At 42.3% G+C, this 18,457-nt stretch overlaps 1 protein-coding gene across 3 annotated transcripts in view; it reads left to right on the plus strand.

Moving 5' to 3' along the window:
- The window catches only part of tmem87b (transmembrane protein 87B), an 82,651-nt gene that overhangs the window by 11,192 nt on the left and 53,002 nt on the right, over nt 1–18,457 (plus strand). For 2 of the 3 annotated variants that reach the window (XM_085997872.1, XM_085997871.1), the window contains exons 2-5: nt 14,495–14,555; nt 17,220–17,311; nt 18,054–18,194; nt 18,290–18,343. In XM_085997872.1, coding sequence (XP_085853998.1) covers nt 14,495–14,555; nt 17,220–17,311; nt 18,054–18,194; nt 18,290–18,343 — 348 coding nt within the window. Of the gene's footprint in view, nt 1–14,494; nt 14,556–14,772; nt 14,848–17,219; nt 17,312–18,053; nt 18,195–18,289; nt 18,344–18,457 lie in introns of those variants that run through there. The other variant, XM_085997874.1, reaches the window with a different exon arrangement.

An 18,457-nucleotide genomic window follows, 5' to 3' on the forward strand; every position in this document is an offset into this window, starting at 1 on the left:
ACCCACCGCAAATTCAGTTTGAGCGCCCCAGAGGGAAGCGCGGCGCTACGGGGGGGCGCCCCGCATCCATCTTGGGGCGCTGCAGCTGAAGATCGCAACGCGCCGCAGTGCCACACGCTGCGGCACGGCGCGCTGCGGTACTGCAGGCCTTCCTCCCCTTCTTAAAGGGGAGGGGCCTGCTGCAGCGTGCTCGAAGAGCGCGAGTGCCGGCAAAAGAGCCTGGCACCGAGGAGAAGTGCCGGGCTCTTGGGACACAGCCGGCACGGGGGGGGGGTGCCTCAGGAGGCCGGGGACGGCGGCGCAGAGAGGTGCTGGCAGGCGGCCAGCAAAAAAAATGGCCGCCCCGCACCTCTGCCTCTACCGGCACAGGTAGGGCCCCCTGAGTTTGCGACCGGTGTTAAAGCAGGGGGTGCTACTAAATTTCGCGATCGGGGCGGTAGCGGGGCGCTGCGCACACCGATGACGTCATCGGTAGCGCCGCCATTAGCGTCCCGCTAAATCTAGCGGGAGGCGTGGCCAGTGGCGTCCCACCCACTTAGCGCCCTCTTAAGGCGCTAACGGGTGGCGTAGCCCACTGAATTTCTAGGCCTAAGACTTTGCCCATAACTGATGTTAGACTCACTGGTCTAGTTACCCAGTTTATCCTTTTATCTCTTTGTGAACAAGAGTCTTGCATTGGATACTCTGCAGTCACACAGCATGGTTTGCATACTTTAGGAGGATTGCAAAATTATGTCCATCTGCTATTTCCTCTCTGACTTCTTTCAAAAGCCTAGGGTGCAAGGAATCCAGGCAAGGTGATTTTTTCCACCTTGAGTTCTGCTAAGTCTTTCAGAACCAATTTATTTCCTACACATGGCTCTATCAATTGTTCTACATCCTCCACTAGTACACTTCTACCATAATTTATAAAAACTGATGTGAAATACTTATTTAATATCTCTGCCATGCATTTATCCTCCACAATTAGATCCCCTCCTCCTTCCCTAAATAGTCCTACCCTCTCTAAGTATATTTGTCAGGAGGATCATTATTACCGTGCATCCCGTGCAATTGCACATGACCTCAAGTGAATCCAGTGAAAGTGCACCTACGCAATGGGAATAGCTGATTCCTGATCAATTTATCAAGTGTCAGTCTTGGCTCAATGAGTCTCGCTTCTGAGTCAGAAGGTCATGGGTTCAAGTCCCACTCCAGAAACTGGAGGTCATAATCTGGTGCTGCACTGTTGGAGGTGTTGTCTTCCAGATGTAATGTAAACTGAGACCCTGTCTGCCCTCTTAGGTGGATGCAAAAGATCACATGGTACTATTCGAAGAATGCCCCTGCTTTTCTATCAATGTCCTGGCCAATATTTTTCCCTCAACCATCATCACTAAAAAAAAAACAATCTTATTGCTCTTTGTGGGATCTTGTTATGTGCAAATTGGCTGCTGCATTTCCCTACATTACAATAGTGACTACACCTTAAAAGTACTTCATTGGCTGTAAAGCGCTTGAGACGTTCTCAAGTTACAAAAGGCGCTGTATAAATGCAAGTTCATTTTTTTTTGTCAACTATTTTTATATTACCTACTGCAAACATGCCTTTTCGCAATCGTACTTGTGCAATTTTGACACCAGATTAAGTAAGTCGCATTTAGTATCGGTGTCCAGTAATATGCACAGGCCCTAAACCGTGGCCCACAAGACAAATGTCGCTCCTGATTCTTGTCCATTTCACATGTTTACAAAAACACTTACTATTTCAATTTCATATTGTCTAGAAAGGTCTAGATGTATTTACATAGAAAGTACAGGGTGATGACTTTTTAAAAAAAGGCTGTAATCTGTAAACTCATCTAGTTCACTGCCATTAATGATTGAGTAGATGTGCTTCAAGGAGATCCTTTTGCACCTGCTGTTGTGAAGCGAGTCCATGCAACTCAGTGGAAAAGCCTTGTAAATATCTAAACTTGAACTGATTAAAACTGAATTTAACATAAGAACATAAGAAATAGGAGCAGGAGTAGGCCAATCGGCCCCTCGAGCCTGCTCCGCCATTCAATAAGATCATGGCTGATCTGATCCTAACCGCCAATCTACTATCACAGAACCATCTCCTGAATCTAACAGAATTAGACACATGAAATAGGAGCAGAGTCAGGTTACATGGCCCCTGGGCCCGCTCCGCTACCCACAGGGCCATGTCCGATCCGAACCTAGACTCATGTCCAAATTCCTGCCCGCTCCCCGTAACCCTTAATTCCCTTTACTTCTAGGAAACTGTCTATTTCTGTTTTAAATTTATGTAACGATGTAGCTTCTATAGCTTTTTGGGGCAGCATATTCCATGGACCTACCACCCTCTGAGTGAAGTAGTTCCTCCTCATCTCAGTTTTGAAAGAGCAGCCCCTTATTCTAAGACTATGCCCCCTAGTTCTAGTTTCACCCATCATCGGGAACATCCTCCCCGCATCCACCCGATCCAACCCCTTCATAATCTTATATGTTTCAATAAGATCGCCTCTCATTCTTCTGAACTCCAATGAGTAGAGTCCCAATCTACTCAACCTCTCCTCATATGTCCATCCCCTCATCCCCGGGATTAACCGAGTGAACCTTCTTTGTACTGACTCGAGAGCAAGTATGTCTTTTCTTAAGTATGGACACCAAAACTGTACGCAGTATTCCAGGTGCGGTCTCACCTATACCTTGTACAACTGAAGCAATACCTCCCTATTTTTATATTCTATCCCCCTAGCAATGAAAGCCAACATTCCATTGGCCGCCTTAATCACTTGCTGCACCTGCATACTAACCTTTTGAGTTTCGTGCACCAGGACCCCCAGATCCCTTTGTACTTCGGTACTTTCCAGTTTCTTGCCATTAAGATAATAACTTGCTCTACGATTTTTCCTGCCAAAGTGCATAACCTCACACTTTCCAGTATTGTATTCCATCTGCCAAATCTCTGCCCACTTACTTAGCCTGTCTATGTCCCTTCGCAGGTTTTTTATGTCCTCCTCACTCACTACTTTCCCTCCCATCTTAGTATCATCTGCAAACTTTGATATGTTACACTCGGTCCCCTCCTCCAAATCGTTAATATAGATTGTAAAGATACATCTGTGACAGGTTCTTAGCTGTGGATGTTCTTATATTTTTTAAATGTATAAAAAGAAAATACTGTACATTTATAAAAAAAAAAAAAAAAGTTTAACTATCAACAGGAGCATTGATTTCATGTTGAGGTTTTAGGATTTATCTTGCTATCTTGGTAAATACAGGAATTTGTGAATTATGTGAAGTGATATGGTGGTAAATAGAGTTAGCAATGTGCTCTTTGGCCTTGGGTGAATGATGTAAATTCTGGAATTGGAATTGATATTCCTGAAATTCTGTTGCCATCTACAAATCCAAGTACCCTGTTTCATGGTGCTGCACGCTGGAGCACAATGTAACCAGGTAACTACAGACCTGTAAATTTTTAGCATTAGTTGTGGGGAAATTACTGTTATTTATCATCAGGGACAGAGTGTTGAAGCACTTGGACAAGTATGAGCTGATCAGTGTCAACATGAATTTGTGAAGGGTAGGTCATGTCTGATTTTGAATTTTTTGAGGAGGTCACTACTGTAGTATAAACTTATCGAAAGCAGGGTAGGGGGGACAACATATGATGTAATTAAATCAATGTATACAAACAACAAATGTGCAGTTAAAATTGGAGACAAACAAACAAAATACTTCCCACGGGCGGGGGGTGACGCAGGGCTCGCCCATCTCACCGACACTCTTTAATACTTACATAAATGAATTGGCAAAACTACTTGAACAATCTACAGCACCCGGCCTCACCCTATATGAATCCAAGGTTAAATTCCTCCTCTATGCAGATGACCTGGTTCTGCTGTCACCAACTAAGGAGGGTCTACAGCAGAACCTGGATCTGCTGGAGTCGTTCTGCCAGACCTGGGCCCTGACAATAAATCCCCAAAAAACCAAAGTCCTTATGTTCCAGCAAAGATCCAGACATCAGGGACCCAAAATAAATTTCACACTAGGGACAACCAAAATTGAACAAACCACTAACTACACATACTTGGGCTTAAAAATCAGTTCTACGGGAAATTTTCATCTGGCTGTGAATGAACTGAAAGAAGGGCTTTCTATGCCATTTAAAAAATCAATCCAAATAGAAATCCCAATTAGCATTTGGCTCAAAATTTTTAAATCAGTAATTGAACCAATTGCACTCTATGGCAGTGAGGTGTGGGGACCGCTAACACAACAAGAATTTGCAAAATGGGACAAACACCCAATTGAGATCCTACATGCAGAATTCTGTAAAAGTATCCTCCGGACTCGAAGGAAAACCGTAAACAATGCATGCAGGGCAGAACTAGGCCAATATCCATTAATAATCACTATCCAAAAAAGAGCCACCAAATTTTGGAAACACCTAGAAATGAGCAACCCCCAATGCTATCATTACGAAGCCCTGAAATGCCAAGAGAGGACCATAAAGAAGAATACCCTCAGTCAACTAGTCCTGGGACTCAGTGAAGTAACTACTAACAATAACCAGCCCCAGGACAGTGACAGCGTAACACAAAGAATTCGACCCAACACAATCGTCACTAAGCAAAAGGAAAAATATCTGTCATATTGGGCAGAAACAACAAAAACCCAAAACAAACTCAATTGCTACTTGGCCCTAAACAGACAATACAGCATGGCTGATTACCTGACCATGGTAAAGGATAGCAAACTGAGAAAAACCTTGACAATGTACAGACTTAGTGAACATAGCCTGGCGATTGAAAAAGGTAGATACAGGCAGACCCGGCTACCAAGAGAGGACAGGATATGCTCTCACTGCAGTCAGGGACTGGTGGAGACAGAGATGCACTTCCTCACAGCTTGTAGAAAATATCAGGGCATAAGGGAGAATTTCTACCCAAAATTCACAAAAATATGCCCGGAATTCAGAAATTTGAATGATGACCAAAAACGCCCATACCTACTAGGGGAAGAGAGAAATTGTGTAACCTTAGCGGCACACTATGTTACAGCTTGCCATAAACAGAGGGACAACCACTAAATATAAGAAAAGAGTATATACAAATTATATGAATGTATATTTATACACTCAGGGATATATCTGTTTATACACTGTATGAATAGATCTGTATTTTTTGTGTTCAACCATGAATGTTTTTCGATGTTTTGGCAACATAAGATGTACCTTGTCATGCCAATAAAGCGATTTGAATTTGAATTTGGATGACTTCTTTATTGACTTCCAGAAGCCATTTGATAAAGTTCCACACGAGATTATTAGGAAAAAATGAAAGCATACAGAATTGGAGATAACCTTCTGACATGAGTTGGTCATTGCTTGGGAGGTAGGAGATACAGAATAGGGATAAAGGGAATGCACTCTGGTGGGATGTGACAATTGGCGTTCCCCAGGGATCTGTACTAGGGCCTCAACTTTTCACCATATACAGTATATCAATGACTTAGATGAAGGAATAGAGTTGTATATCAAAGTTGCCAGATGACAGCAAGTTATATTGTACAGTATGTTGTTAGATGGGAGCAGGAAGTTACAAAGAGACATAAATGATAGATTAAGTGAGTGGGCAAAACTGTAGCTGATGTGAGGTCACCTTTTTGGATCTGAGAAAGACAAAGCAGAATATTTTTCTTAATAGTGCATGGTGAGAGACTAGGAATTGTGGAAGAACAAAGCAATTTGGGTCTCCATGTGCACAAATCACGAAAAGCAAGGACACAGGTACAAAAAGGCTAATGAAATGTTGGTCTTTATCTCCAGAGGGTTGGAATACAAAAGTGAAGGAGTGATGCTTCAGTGGTACAGAACCTTGGTCAGACCTGATCAAGAGTACTGCATTTAGTTTTGGGCCCCGCACCTCCGGGAGGATATATTGCCCTTGGGAGGGGCACACCACAGTGCTTTCAAGGGTTAAATTATAAGGCTAAGTTGTATAAACTTGTTTTGTATTCCCTTGAGCTTGGAAGGTTGTGGGTGACCAAACAGTTGTTTAAAATGATAAAAGGATTTAATAGGGTCAATTATTTCCTTTGGTTGGGGAACTCAGAACATGGCATAATCTTAAATTAGAGCTAGGCCCTTTAGTGGTGAGATCAAGACGCACTAACACAGGATCGTGGAAATTAGAACTGTCTCCTCAAAAGGCTGTGGATGCTGAGTCAATTGAAATTTTCAAGACCTGAGATCAATAGATTTTTGTTAGCTAAGAGTATGAAGGGATTATGGAGTAAAGGTGGACAGATGGAGTTGAGGTACAGATCAGACATGATCTAAAAATGGCACAACAGGTTCGAGAGGCTGACTTGGCTGCCTTCTTTACCTATGTTCCTAATGCCAAGTTATTGTGCAGTGCAGTGTACTGACTTCTGCAGTTTGTTCTATAATCAACAACAGTGGAGTTAATATTCTCCTGGGTGTTTGTTTACAATTAAATCATTTGCTGCTGACTTTCAGGATGCAGTCCAGATTGATGTGACAAAAATCATGCACAAAGAAAAAGCGAAGCTATTCTCTGTAAAATTTCATAAGCATTATTCTTTTGAAAAGTGTTTGTAATGTATCATAATTAACTAATTGTCTGCTATGGACCATGAGAGACAGTATATCATGAGTATAATGCCCTGAGGACAAAAGATAGAATAATATGAACTTCTAGAACACCATTAGTTGCTAAATGTATATTTGCCTGTGAAAATACATTTTTCTGTATTTTACTGGCACCAATATCATTGGGGCGGTAGTGTGAGTGTAATATACAGCTGCAAACAGGAAAGGATCAACTTGTTTGCATGCTAGCATGTGTATTCAAATGATTCCTGTACTGCTAATATACTTATAATTCAAAAAATATTAATTGTAGGAGACTGCTAAAGTTCTTTGGAAAAAGTTATTTAAAAAAGGTGACTGATATGGTTACAGTATTTTTCACTTGGCTCTTTTTGCAGTTTCTATGTGTAAGTTTTTTTTCCCTTGTATCAAGGAAAAGTCCATTTATTCAACCCTGGCTTCTGACAAACCTGAATAACCAGCTTTCATGGAACTTAAGCTGCAAAATTTATGTATGAATTGGCTAGTTTGGTACATTCTTCCTTTCTTTACCCCTTTCTCCCAATTGGTAGCACTGTAATTTCTGAATCAGAACATTGTGGGTTCAAATTCTACTCCAGTAGGAGCCGAGACCAACTCAAACGCAAACAGAAATTGAAAGAGTGATGTCAGAGTGACGTCAGAATCAGCACCGAGAAGAAAGAGCGGCAGGACCCGAGGGAACTAAGATCAGGATTGGAGAGAAGTATCGAGTATCTTTAGCATCTGAACAATTAGTGTAGAGCCCGGAGATGAGTGAGCACGAGCGTCAGGGAGAGAGGTAAAAAAGCACCTAAAGTGACGTCAGCACAAGGGAAGTAGCTGGTGAGTGTTTGTTTTCTCCAGATCAGGAACAAGTCTTGAGTGTATTTCTGGTAAGTTTAGATAGTAGTCTAATAAATAGAGGCATTTAATTTTTTTTCCAGTGTTTTAGTGCTTAGTGCAAGTTAGTGTGTAGAAAAAGAAAAAAATGCAACAAACTAAAAAGTAGATATAAATAATCTAGACTCCGATATGGCAGATCAGGTTGGGTGTCTGGACTGCATATTTGTTGGAATTTGTAGCGAAACTCTCCTGAGCGAACAAATCTGCAGTAGATGTCTCTGTCTCGAATGTCTCCGGCTCCGAGTCCTTGAGCTGGAGTGCGAGTTGGAGACACTCTGACACATAAGGAAGGGGGAGTAGCATCCTCCAGAGCTTGGTCACATCTCGTAGAGTTGCAGGTTCAGAACGGGCTTGGTGTGACTGATAGTGTGCAGAATAAGGGGAACCCAGGTGAGATAGCGAATGAGGATCTGCAGAAACTGGTCCTATTCAACAGGTACAATGTACTTACTACCTAATGAGTGTCTCACCTCCTGATTCCCCAAAGCCTTTCCACCATCTACAAGGCACAAGGAATACTCTCCACTTGCCTGGAAGCAACCCGCTTGATTGGCACCTCATCCACCACCAGTGTACCATGTCTGCAGTGTGTACCGTCTACAAGGCTTCTTTGGCAGCACCTCCCAAACCCGCGACCTCTACCACTTAGAAGGACAAGGGCAGCAGGTGCATGGGAACATCACCACCTCCAAGTTTCCCTCCAAGTCCCACACCATCCTGAGTTAGAAGTATATTGTCGCTGGGTCAAAATCCTGCAACTCCCTACCTAACAGCACTGTGGGAGTACCTTCACCACACGGACTGCAGCGGTTCAAGAAGGCGGCTCACCTCCACCTTCTCGAGGGCAACTAGGGATGGGCAATAAAAATGCTGGCCTTGCCGGCGACGCTCACATCCCATAAACGAATAAAAAAAAAAAAAAAAATAAGGATTATGACTGTTGGAAGGACAGCCAGAATGCAGACCATGGCACCTTGGAACATGAGGCTGTCCAAAGGTCGGGGGCGGGGAACGAATAGGAGGAGGAGAGGGAAGAGTTATGTTGTTATATAGTCTTTATACAAACGCACGGAGTATAAGGAATAAATAAGTTCTAGGGGATTCAATAGGGGGACAGATAGCATCCTTTGTAAGCAAGATTGAGAGTCCCACATGGTATGTTGCCTACCAGGTGCCAGGGTGAGGGACATCTCGAACCAGCTTGAAAGGATATTGGAGCGGAAGTGGGAGGATCCAGTTGCTGTGGTCCATGTTAGGACCAACAACATGGGAAAGAGTAGGCAGGTGGTCCTGTTTGTGGAGTACCAGAAATTAGGAGCTACATTAAAGAACAGGACCTCAAGGGTTATAATCTCTGGATTATTACCCGAGTTACGGGCAAATTGACGTGGGGACAAGCAGATTAGGGAGGTTAACACGTGGCTGAAGGAGTGGTGTGGGAAAGAGGGGTTCCATTTCATGGGACACTGGCACCAGTATTGGCACAGTAATAAACTGTACCATTGGGACGGGCGCCACCTGAACCGGGCTGGGACAAGGGTCCTAGTGGAAAAGATATAGGGTAGTCACAAGGACTTTAAACTAGTAAATTTGGGGGGGTGGGGGGAGGGCTCAGGTGGCAATTATAGTATAAATAATAGTTCAGAAACAAACTAAAAGGAAGAGAGTAGAGTAACGGTCAATAATTGTGCTTTAGGCACTACAGGTAAAAGGAAAACTAAAAGATGTAAAGTGATTTAACCAGGAGAGAGCAATAAGAAACATGTGAGTAAAACATTAGAGCTGAAGGACAGGTTGGTGTGGCCCAAATAAGCGTTCTTTATACAATCGCACGGTGTATAAGGAATAAATTGAATGAACTGCAGGTGCCAATTCAACTTGGAGGGTATGACATGGTAGCCATTACTGAGACATGGCATCAAAACGGTCAGGACTGGGAACTAAATACACAAAATATATATAAACTATGTATATAAGGTCTATACAAAAGATAGGGAAAATGGTAGAGGGGGAGGAGTAGCCTTAGTGATTAAGGCTGAAAGCACTTCAATGATGAGAAGATATAACAAGACGTGAGCAGGCAGTGGAGACTTTATGGATAGAATAAAGAAATAGGAAAGGATTTAAGACTGGATTGGGAGTTGTGTATAGGCCCCCTGGTAGCAGCTGTGAACTGGTAGATTGTATAAATACAGATTAGACAAGCATGTAATGTGTCCTAGGACCAACAAGGGGACATGCCATATTAGATTTAGTAATGAATAAGAGCTATAAAAAGGAGTATGAAAAGAAACTTGCAAGGGATATCCAAATCAACACAAACATTTCTTTGAATTCTTTTAGGAAAAAGAGGGTAGTCAGGAGTGATGTTGGCCTATGAAAACTGATGATTGATATTGTCAATGAAAATAAGGAAACGTCAGTATTTACAGTAGAGGAAGAGGTCAGCATGCCGGAAATCCCAAGGGAACTAATATTGAATCAGGGACAGGGACTTGCCAAAATGAACGTAAGCAAAACTCGCCTCTGAGTCAGAAAGATGTGGGTTCAAGTCCCACTCCAGAGACTTGAGCATAAATCTAGGCTGACACTCCAGTGCAGTGCTGCACTGTCGGAGGTGCCGTCTTTCGGATGAGACATTAAACCGAGGCCCCGTCTGCTCTTTCAGGTGGACGTAAAAGATCCCATGGCACTATTTTGATGAAGAGCAGGGGAGTTATCCCTGGTGTCCTAACCAATAGTTATCCCTCAATCAACATAACAAAAACAAATTATCTGGTCATTACCACATTGCTGTTTGTGGGAGCTTGCTGTGCGCAAATTGGCTGCCGTGTTTCCCACATTACAACAGTGACTCCACTTTAAAAGTACTTCATTGGCTGTAAAGTGCTTTGAGATGTCCGGTGGTTGTGAAAAGTGCTATATAAATGCAAGTCTTTCTTTTTAAAACAACAGTAATGAAGAAGATAATGGCACTAAAGAATGACAAATCCCCAGGGCCAGATGGTTTCCATCCCAGGGTTTTAAAGGAAGTAGCTGAGAACATTGCAGATGCCCTAACTATAATCTTCCAAAGTTCTCTCGATTCAGGAATGTTCCTTAGATTGGAAAATTGCACGTGTCACTCCGCTATTTAAGAATGGTGAGAGAGGGAAACCAGGTAATTCTAGACCACAGAAAATGCTGGAAACACTCCGCAGGCCAGAAGGGTCTCAGACCTGAAATGTTAACTCTGTTTCTCTCTCCATGGATGCTGCCTGGCCTGCTGAGTGTTTCCAGCATTTTCTGTTATTTCAGATTTCCAGTATCCACAGTATTTTGTTATTATAATTATAGACCAGTTAGCCTAACGTCTGTTATTGGGAAATTACCAGTGTATAATTAAGGATAGGGTGACTGAACACCTTGAACATTTTTAGCTGATCAGAGAGCCAGCATGGATTTGTAAGTGTAGGCTTGCCTGACGAACCTGATTGAATTTTTTGAAGAGGTGACTAAAGTAGTAGATCGAGGCATGTCTATGGATGTCATTTATATGGACTTGCAGAAGATATTTGATAAAGTCCCTAGGAAATTGGCTGAGCGGCAGGAGACAGAGTAGGGATAATGGGCAGGTAGAATTAGCAGGATGTGACTAGTGGTGTCCTGCAAGGATGTGTGTTGGGGCCTCAACTATTCACCATATTTATTAATGACTTGGATGATGGGATAGAAAGCCACATATCCAGATTTGACGAGGAGACAAAGGTATGTGGCTTAGATATTGATAAATTAAGTGAATGGGCAAAACTGTGGTAAATGGATTTCAGTGCAGGCAAATGTGAGGTCATCCAATTTGTACCTAAAAAGGATACTTCCTAAATGGTGAAAAGCTAAAAACAGTGGAGGTCCGAAGAGACTTGGGGGTCCAGGTACATAGATCATTAAAATGTCATGAACAGGTACAGAAAATAATTAAAAAGGCTAATGGAATACTGGCTTTGATATCTAGAGGACTAGAATACAAGGGAGTACTTCAGCTATACAAAGCCCTGATTAGAGCACACCTGAAGTACTGTGAACAGTTCTGGGCACCACAACTTGGAGGAGCGTAGGTTTACCAGAATGATACCCGGACTTCAAGGGTTAAATTACGAGGAGAGATTGCACAAACTAGGGTTGCATTCCCTAGAATTTAAAAGGTTAAGGGGTGATTTGATCGTTTTCAAGATATTATGGGAACAGATAGGGTCGATAGAGAGAAACCATTTCTGCTGGTTTGGTGAGTCTCTGACTAGGGGGCACAGTCTAAAAATTAGAGCCAGACCTTTCAGGAGTAAAAATTGGAAACACTTCTACACACAAAGGGTGGTAGAAGTTTGGAACTCTCTTCTGCAAACATCAATTAATGCTAGATCAATTGTTAATTTTAAATCTGAGATTATTAGATTTTTGTTAACCAAAGGTATTAAGGGATGTTGTTGTTGTTGATATGGGGCAAAGGCGGGTATATGGAGTTGGGTCGCAGATCATCCTTGAGGTTGAACAGGCTAGGCTTGTATCTGCTGGAGTTTAGAAGAGTAAGGGGTGACTTGATTGAAACATAAGATCTTGAGGGGTCTTGACAAGGTGGATGTGGAGAGGATGTTTCTTCTTGTGGGAGAATCTAGAACTAGGGGTCACTGTTTAAAAATAAGGGGTCGCCCATTTAAGACCGATGAGGAGAATTTTTTTCTCAAAGGGTTGTCTCTTTGGAACTCTCTTCCTCCGAGGTCGGTGGAAGCAGAGTCTTTGAATATTTTTAAGGCAGAGGTAGATAGAGTCTTGACAAGCAAGGGGGTGAAAGGTTATTGGGGGTAGGCAGGAATGTGGAGTAATCAGATCAGCCATGATCTTATTGAATGGCGGGGGAGGCTCGAGGTGCTGAGTGGCCTATTCCTGCTCCTATATTTCTCTGTTTCTATGTTTCGAACCCGGTGCACAAATCTGGGCTAATAGTTCATTGGAGTACTGAAGGTGTTGCAGTTGCAAAAGCGCTATCCTTCAGATGAGATCCATGTACGCCTGTTCTGCTAGTTCAAGTGGGCATCAAAATTCTCGTGGTGCTATCTGAAGAAGTGCAAGGAGTTCACCTGGTGTCCTGGGCAACACTTTTCCCTCATACAAAACCATCAAAAATAGTTTAACTGGTCATTTGTCTCATTGTTGTCTGTGGACACGGTTGCTATGTTTACTCACATAATGGGAACTGCATAATGTACTTTATTTTATGTGGGATGCTTTTCTAAGATGTGATCTTTAATGCAGTATATACATGTAAGTTAATTCATTTGAAGTTTGTCCCTGCTTTCGATCTGTGCCTTGCTCACTCTTTGCATCCTGGTTTTTGCTTTTTTTCCAAGTAAAGGAGAGTCTGTTGTGGGGTGTAGGCATTAACAATACATAATTAGCTGACTTGGTTAGACCAATAAACAGAGGTGTGTGTGAGGGTGTGTCCTACAGTCTCTCACAGGTGGGGCAGACAGTGGTTGAAGGAGCGAGTGGGTGGGGTGCTTGGGTTGATGTGCGCTCCTTGTGCTTTGCTTCCGCTTGCCCCTGGCAAACAGACTACCGTTATTCGGCGCCATCCCGGATGCTTCTCCTCCACTTTGTGCGGTCTTGGGCCAGGAATTCGCAGGTGTCGGTGGGGATGTTGCACTTTTTCAAGGAGGCTTTCAGGGTGTCCTTCAACTGTTTCCTCTGCCCACCTGGGGCTCTCTTGCCATGTCGGAGCTCCGAGTAGAGCACTTGTTTTGGGAGTCTCTTATCGGGCATGCAGACAATGTGACCCATCCATTGGAGCTGATCGAGCATGGTCAAAGCTTCGATGCTGGGGATGTTGGCCTGAGCGAGAACACTGACGTTGGTGCGCCTATCCTGCCAATGGATTTGCAGCATCTTGCCGAGGCAGCGTTGGTGGTACCTCTCCAGTGCTTTGAGGTGCCTGCTGCACATGATCCATGTATCTGAGGCATACAGGAGGGTGGGTATCACTACTGCTCTGTAGACCATGAGCTTGGTGCCGGGTTTGAGGTCCTGGTCTTCAAACACTCTCTTCCTCAGGCGACCGAAGGCTGCACTGGCACACTGAAGGTGGTGTTGGACTTCGTCATCGACGTCTGCCCTTGTTGACAGTAGGCTCCCGCGGTATGGAAAGTGGTCCACTTTGTCCGAGGCCTTGTCGTGGATTTTGATAATCGGGGGGCAGTACTGTGTGGTGGGGGCAGGTTGGTAGAGGACCTTTGTCTTACGGATGTTTAGTGTAAGGCCTATGCTCTCGTACGCTTCGGTGAATGTGTTGACGATGGTTTGGAGTTCGACCTCCGAGTGTGCACAGACGCAAGCGTCGTCTGCATACTGTAATTCGACGACAGAGGATGGGACGACCTTGGATCTGGACTGGAGGCGACGGAGGTTGAACAGTTTCCCATTTGTTCTGCAAATTAGCTCCACTCCAGTGGGGAGCTTACTGAGGGTGAGATGGAGCATTGCAGCAAGGAAGATCGAGAAGAGCATTGGTGCGATGACGCAGCCTTGCTTGACCCCGGTCCGTACATGAATTGGGTCTATGGTGGAACTGTTGGTCAGGATCACTGCTTGCATGTCGTCGTGAAGGAGGCGGAGGATGGTGACAAACTTTTGAGGGCAGCTGAATTTGAGGTTTGTCAATGGTGTACCCCAGGATGTTGATGCTGGGGGTTTTGACTATGGTAATGTCATTGATTGTGAAGGTGAGGTAGTTAGACTATCTCTTGTTGAAGACCAAATAAATATGTGTTGTGGGGTCAGTGATAACTTTTGTGATGCCTAACTGGAATAGAGTATCTATGGTCCTAGCGAGCAACTTTTAATTTTTCAAGGACCTGAAATAATTTAACATGAACTTTTTTTCTTGCCTTCATATTTTTGACCAATGCTTATGATTTCAATTTTTCTTTCCAGAACCATAAACCACTGGTGTTTGTAAAAACAATGTTTAACAAAACAGATATCGCACTTCAAGGTAAGTTAAGTTTAACTTGAACCTAGCTTTTCAAGTGGATAGTTAGTGTGTATAAAGAAGTTAAGTAGTCAACAATTAATAAGTTGCGTGTGCAGACATGGCAACAGGTAATTAAAAAAAAAAACTTTGGGGTTTCTTTGTAATTTTGCAATGAAGACCTAAAATCCTCTTTAGTCATGCAAAACATCACTTCTGCGAAATGACTTGAGATTTTCTGCATTCCCCTTTTTAGCCGTCTCCCATGGCTTCAGCAGCAGCTCAATGTGATGTGAAGCAAGTCTTTCTATGCCTGGTAATTTTGAACCTGCAATCTACCATTAGTGAGGACTTGAATTTGAGAGAAAATTCAACTCTAACAATATTTTATTCAGCTTGTATAGTTTCTTTTTAATAATTTTATATCGCAAAAGAAACTGCTGTCAGTGATCGATAAAGTACTCAAGTCCACCTAGTTTTGAATTTTTGTATAATTAATTCAGAGAGAGAAGAGGATTTTTTTTCTTTCTAAGTTCTAATTATTTTGGTGAATTTTATGCTTCAAGTGAAAGATGTCTACACTGGGAAATGGAATGTTTCCCCATTTTGGCTCCCAGTGTCGCATCAATTATTTGATACAAGGTAAAGCTCCATAAAATACGTCCTGCTCTCCGAAGAGTGCCTTCTCTTGTACCAATGTGTTGAGGGATATGGAGGAAAAATGGGATTAGAAATTAAAAGCTACCATGGTCAACACAACGGTGAAGCGGATGTGATGGGCTAAATGGCCTGTTCCGGTTCCTGTTCTGTTTCCCACATTAGCCATTCTGTGCTGCCTCTGCTCTAAAGCAGTGCTTAATTGGTACTCTCACCCAATTTTGTAATTTTTATATTTGCCCATCAGGATCTTTATTGAAACTAGTTATTTGGCATTGGGTCATTGCACATATAGCTCAAAAACAACTAGTGACACTGTAATATGTATGTGTAATTCCTTTCCTGGCCATAGATTACTGTATAGGTACAGCATTTTTGTTCAGGTATGAAGGTTCATACAGATTTTTTTTGGTATATATTTCTGAAGTAAGAGTATAGAACTCTATCTAGGTATAGATTATAGCTCAGTCTTGCTATGCAAGTGCTTTGCGGCTGTGCTACTTCCTTCTTTCTCTTGAATTACCCTGAAAAGCATGCCCCTCTTTAGCTAAGAGGGTGGCACAGATGACCTGCTCCCATCTCTGCTAATGACACTCTAACCAGTTAATAGGTGTGCGAGAATAATCTTGCAATGATTTGCTTCCTTTTCGCTTCGTGGGGAAGACAGTATTGTCCTCATCCTCTCAACATCTCTGCAGTTTTTTACATGGTTGATGTCACTATTCTCTTTTAATGCCTCTTCTCTGTTGTCCAGCTCGGTGGGACTCCCCTTCCTTTGTTCCATTATTATCTTTCTAACCATAGCTGAAGTATCTCTACCAATGCCTTCTCTATCCACCTCTGTACCGTTGCCTCGGGAGTCCCCAAGTCTGCATCCTTAGCGCCCACCTCTTCATCTACATGTTATCTCTTGTAAAAGTTGACCCTATGTTACCATGTATGCTGATGCCACCCAGCTCTACTTCCAGACCATCTTTCTAGACTCCCTTCACTGCCTCTATGTTGTCAGACTGCTTGCTTAACATCAGTTTTGGCTAAGATTCACTTTCCTCTGACTAAACATTGGGAACACTGAAAATATTGACCCCTGCCACAAACTCTGTGCCTTCGCCACCGACTCCATCCCACTCTGACTGGTCGCAACCTCTGCTTCCTATTCAACTCTGAATTGAGCTTCCAACCCCATACCCTCTCCTTCACAAGGATGGTCTACTTCTATCTCTGTACCATCACCTACCTGCACCCCTATGTCAACTCTTCTGCCACTGAAACGTTTACCACCTTCCGACTCGATTACTCCAGTGCTATTCAGACTGACCCCTGTCGTCTTTTTTTCACCTCTAATATCTCTTTCAGGCTTGACTTCTATTTTGTCCATATGCCTCTAAGTCCCTTGAGATGTTTTATTGTGATAAAGGCACTATTTAAATGCAAGCTGTTGTTATAATCAAGTTTCATAATGCTTTGGAAATTAGAAAATAACTTCGCAAAGTGACATGCTGGAAAATTGGTTTGTATTTACCCATTTTCCTGAACTCCGAGTGGTACTGAAGTAATTCTGTATTTGGAATGGAGCTCGAAGGTCAGTAGTGATCTGTCATAATCTTTACTCCTTTAACGTACCTGTGTAGCTTAACCATTAACCTGGGTGGATATCTGAGTTATACAAGCAAGCACTCGGGTCATGCTAACCAAATACAAAGTCACTCTTGTGTTCAGCTTCTAAACTAACTTGGGGAATTTGTGTTTGCAAGTCAGCTAGAAACTGGTATTAAAACATAGGAATGCTAAACAGCTCCCAATTAATCCTGGAATCCTTTCAACATCTAAGTTGGTTACAAACTACAGTACTGTACTTACAAGCTAGGTGGTGATTTGATATTAATGTCTGTTGTAATTTTGTTATTTCCTCGGTGCTTAATTTCCTGAATCACCTTTGTTCCACTTTGTGCATACGTGTAAAATGTTTAGCAAACAGTTTGTGGTACTCTAAAATTTCCTTTTTATAATTTTCTTTCCCCCCCTTCATAGTTGTTTCATTCAAATGCCCTGAAGCAGTATCGTTAACTGTTGAATGGTACCTCCGATATTACCCCTGCCACAATGAATTTAATAATATTGAAGTAAGTATTCTTAGAAAATATTTTGTGTGCAGACTTGGAATGCAGGAAGTTTTTATACCTTTTTATATAAACTCTCCTATTTCCAATGGTAATGTAAACAATCTGAGTAAATATCCAAAGTACAAAATTGTAGTAATTTTAGTTCAGACATTAAACTTAGATAAGGAATATCTGACTTCTGTGAATTGTTAACAATGCTAATGTTTTGGACCAAGATTATAATTTGAAATGTTTTGCTGTGTTAACCAGTAATACTATATCTGCTAGCTTTATGAAAAGCACAATTTTGAGGGGGCAGAATGGTTGAAGGGGTATATATAGTCTTTTGTAGCTGCAAGGTACTATGTTAGGGATTCATGCCCATGAATCTCCAAAAGGTCCACACACATTAGTTGAAGGGGTTAGTTGGAAAAAAAATACGTATTTATTCAAATGTTCACTGTTGAAAGAAGATCATGTTATTAAAAAGCTCTTTCTCAGGACTCTAGTGCAAATTTCTTCAGAAGTAAATCTGAGTTTGGTTGCAAGCACTAAACCTAAAATTCTAACCACAGCCTGGAGCAGAAAGTGGGCATGTTGTGAAGGCTGCAACTGACAAGTGATTACAAAATCTCCGTAACTTTATTCCTGTTGCTCTTTAATTTTTTGGAGCACTTCAGAGTCAGTGAGATTTGGTACCTTGTTGTAAAGAGCTCAATTCATGACCGATCTAGTTGGCTTACATGTTCTTTCTTTTTGTTAGGATATATATGACAAAAGATTTTACGGCAGTGGTATTAGAAATAGTCTTGAGCCTCACCCATTAGGTAAAGGACAATACATTGAACACAAGACTGAAAACATTGTTTGCAATGAAAAAATCCAGGTCTTCCCTAAATTTAATGTGAGTATATGAAAGAAGTATTAAACTTCATTAATTATTTAAATTGGGTCCTGTCCTTCAGTCTAGCATATGTAAATTTTACCTCTCTGTTTTAGATGAGCAAAGGTCTTCCAATTTCCATGGTGGTACAGACACCAACTACAAATGAGGTAATGAATTGGTCTTGTTTTTATGTTAGCCACAATTGTGTTCCAGTTGGGTGATGCCTTTTTTGTAGCCAACCTCCGCTCTTGCAGTACTTAAAAGGTGTTCTGGCCTAGATT

Source organism: Somniosus microcephalus, chromosome 9 (assembly GCF_052327205.1).
Source record: "Somniosus microcephalus isolate GS21.2 chromosome 9, FLI_Smic_1.0, whole genome shotgun sequence".
NCBI classification, from domain to species: domain Eukaryota; kingdom Metazoa; phylum Chordata; class Chondrichthyes; order Squaliformes; family Somniosidae; genus Somniosus; species Somniosus microcephalus.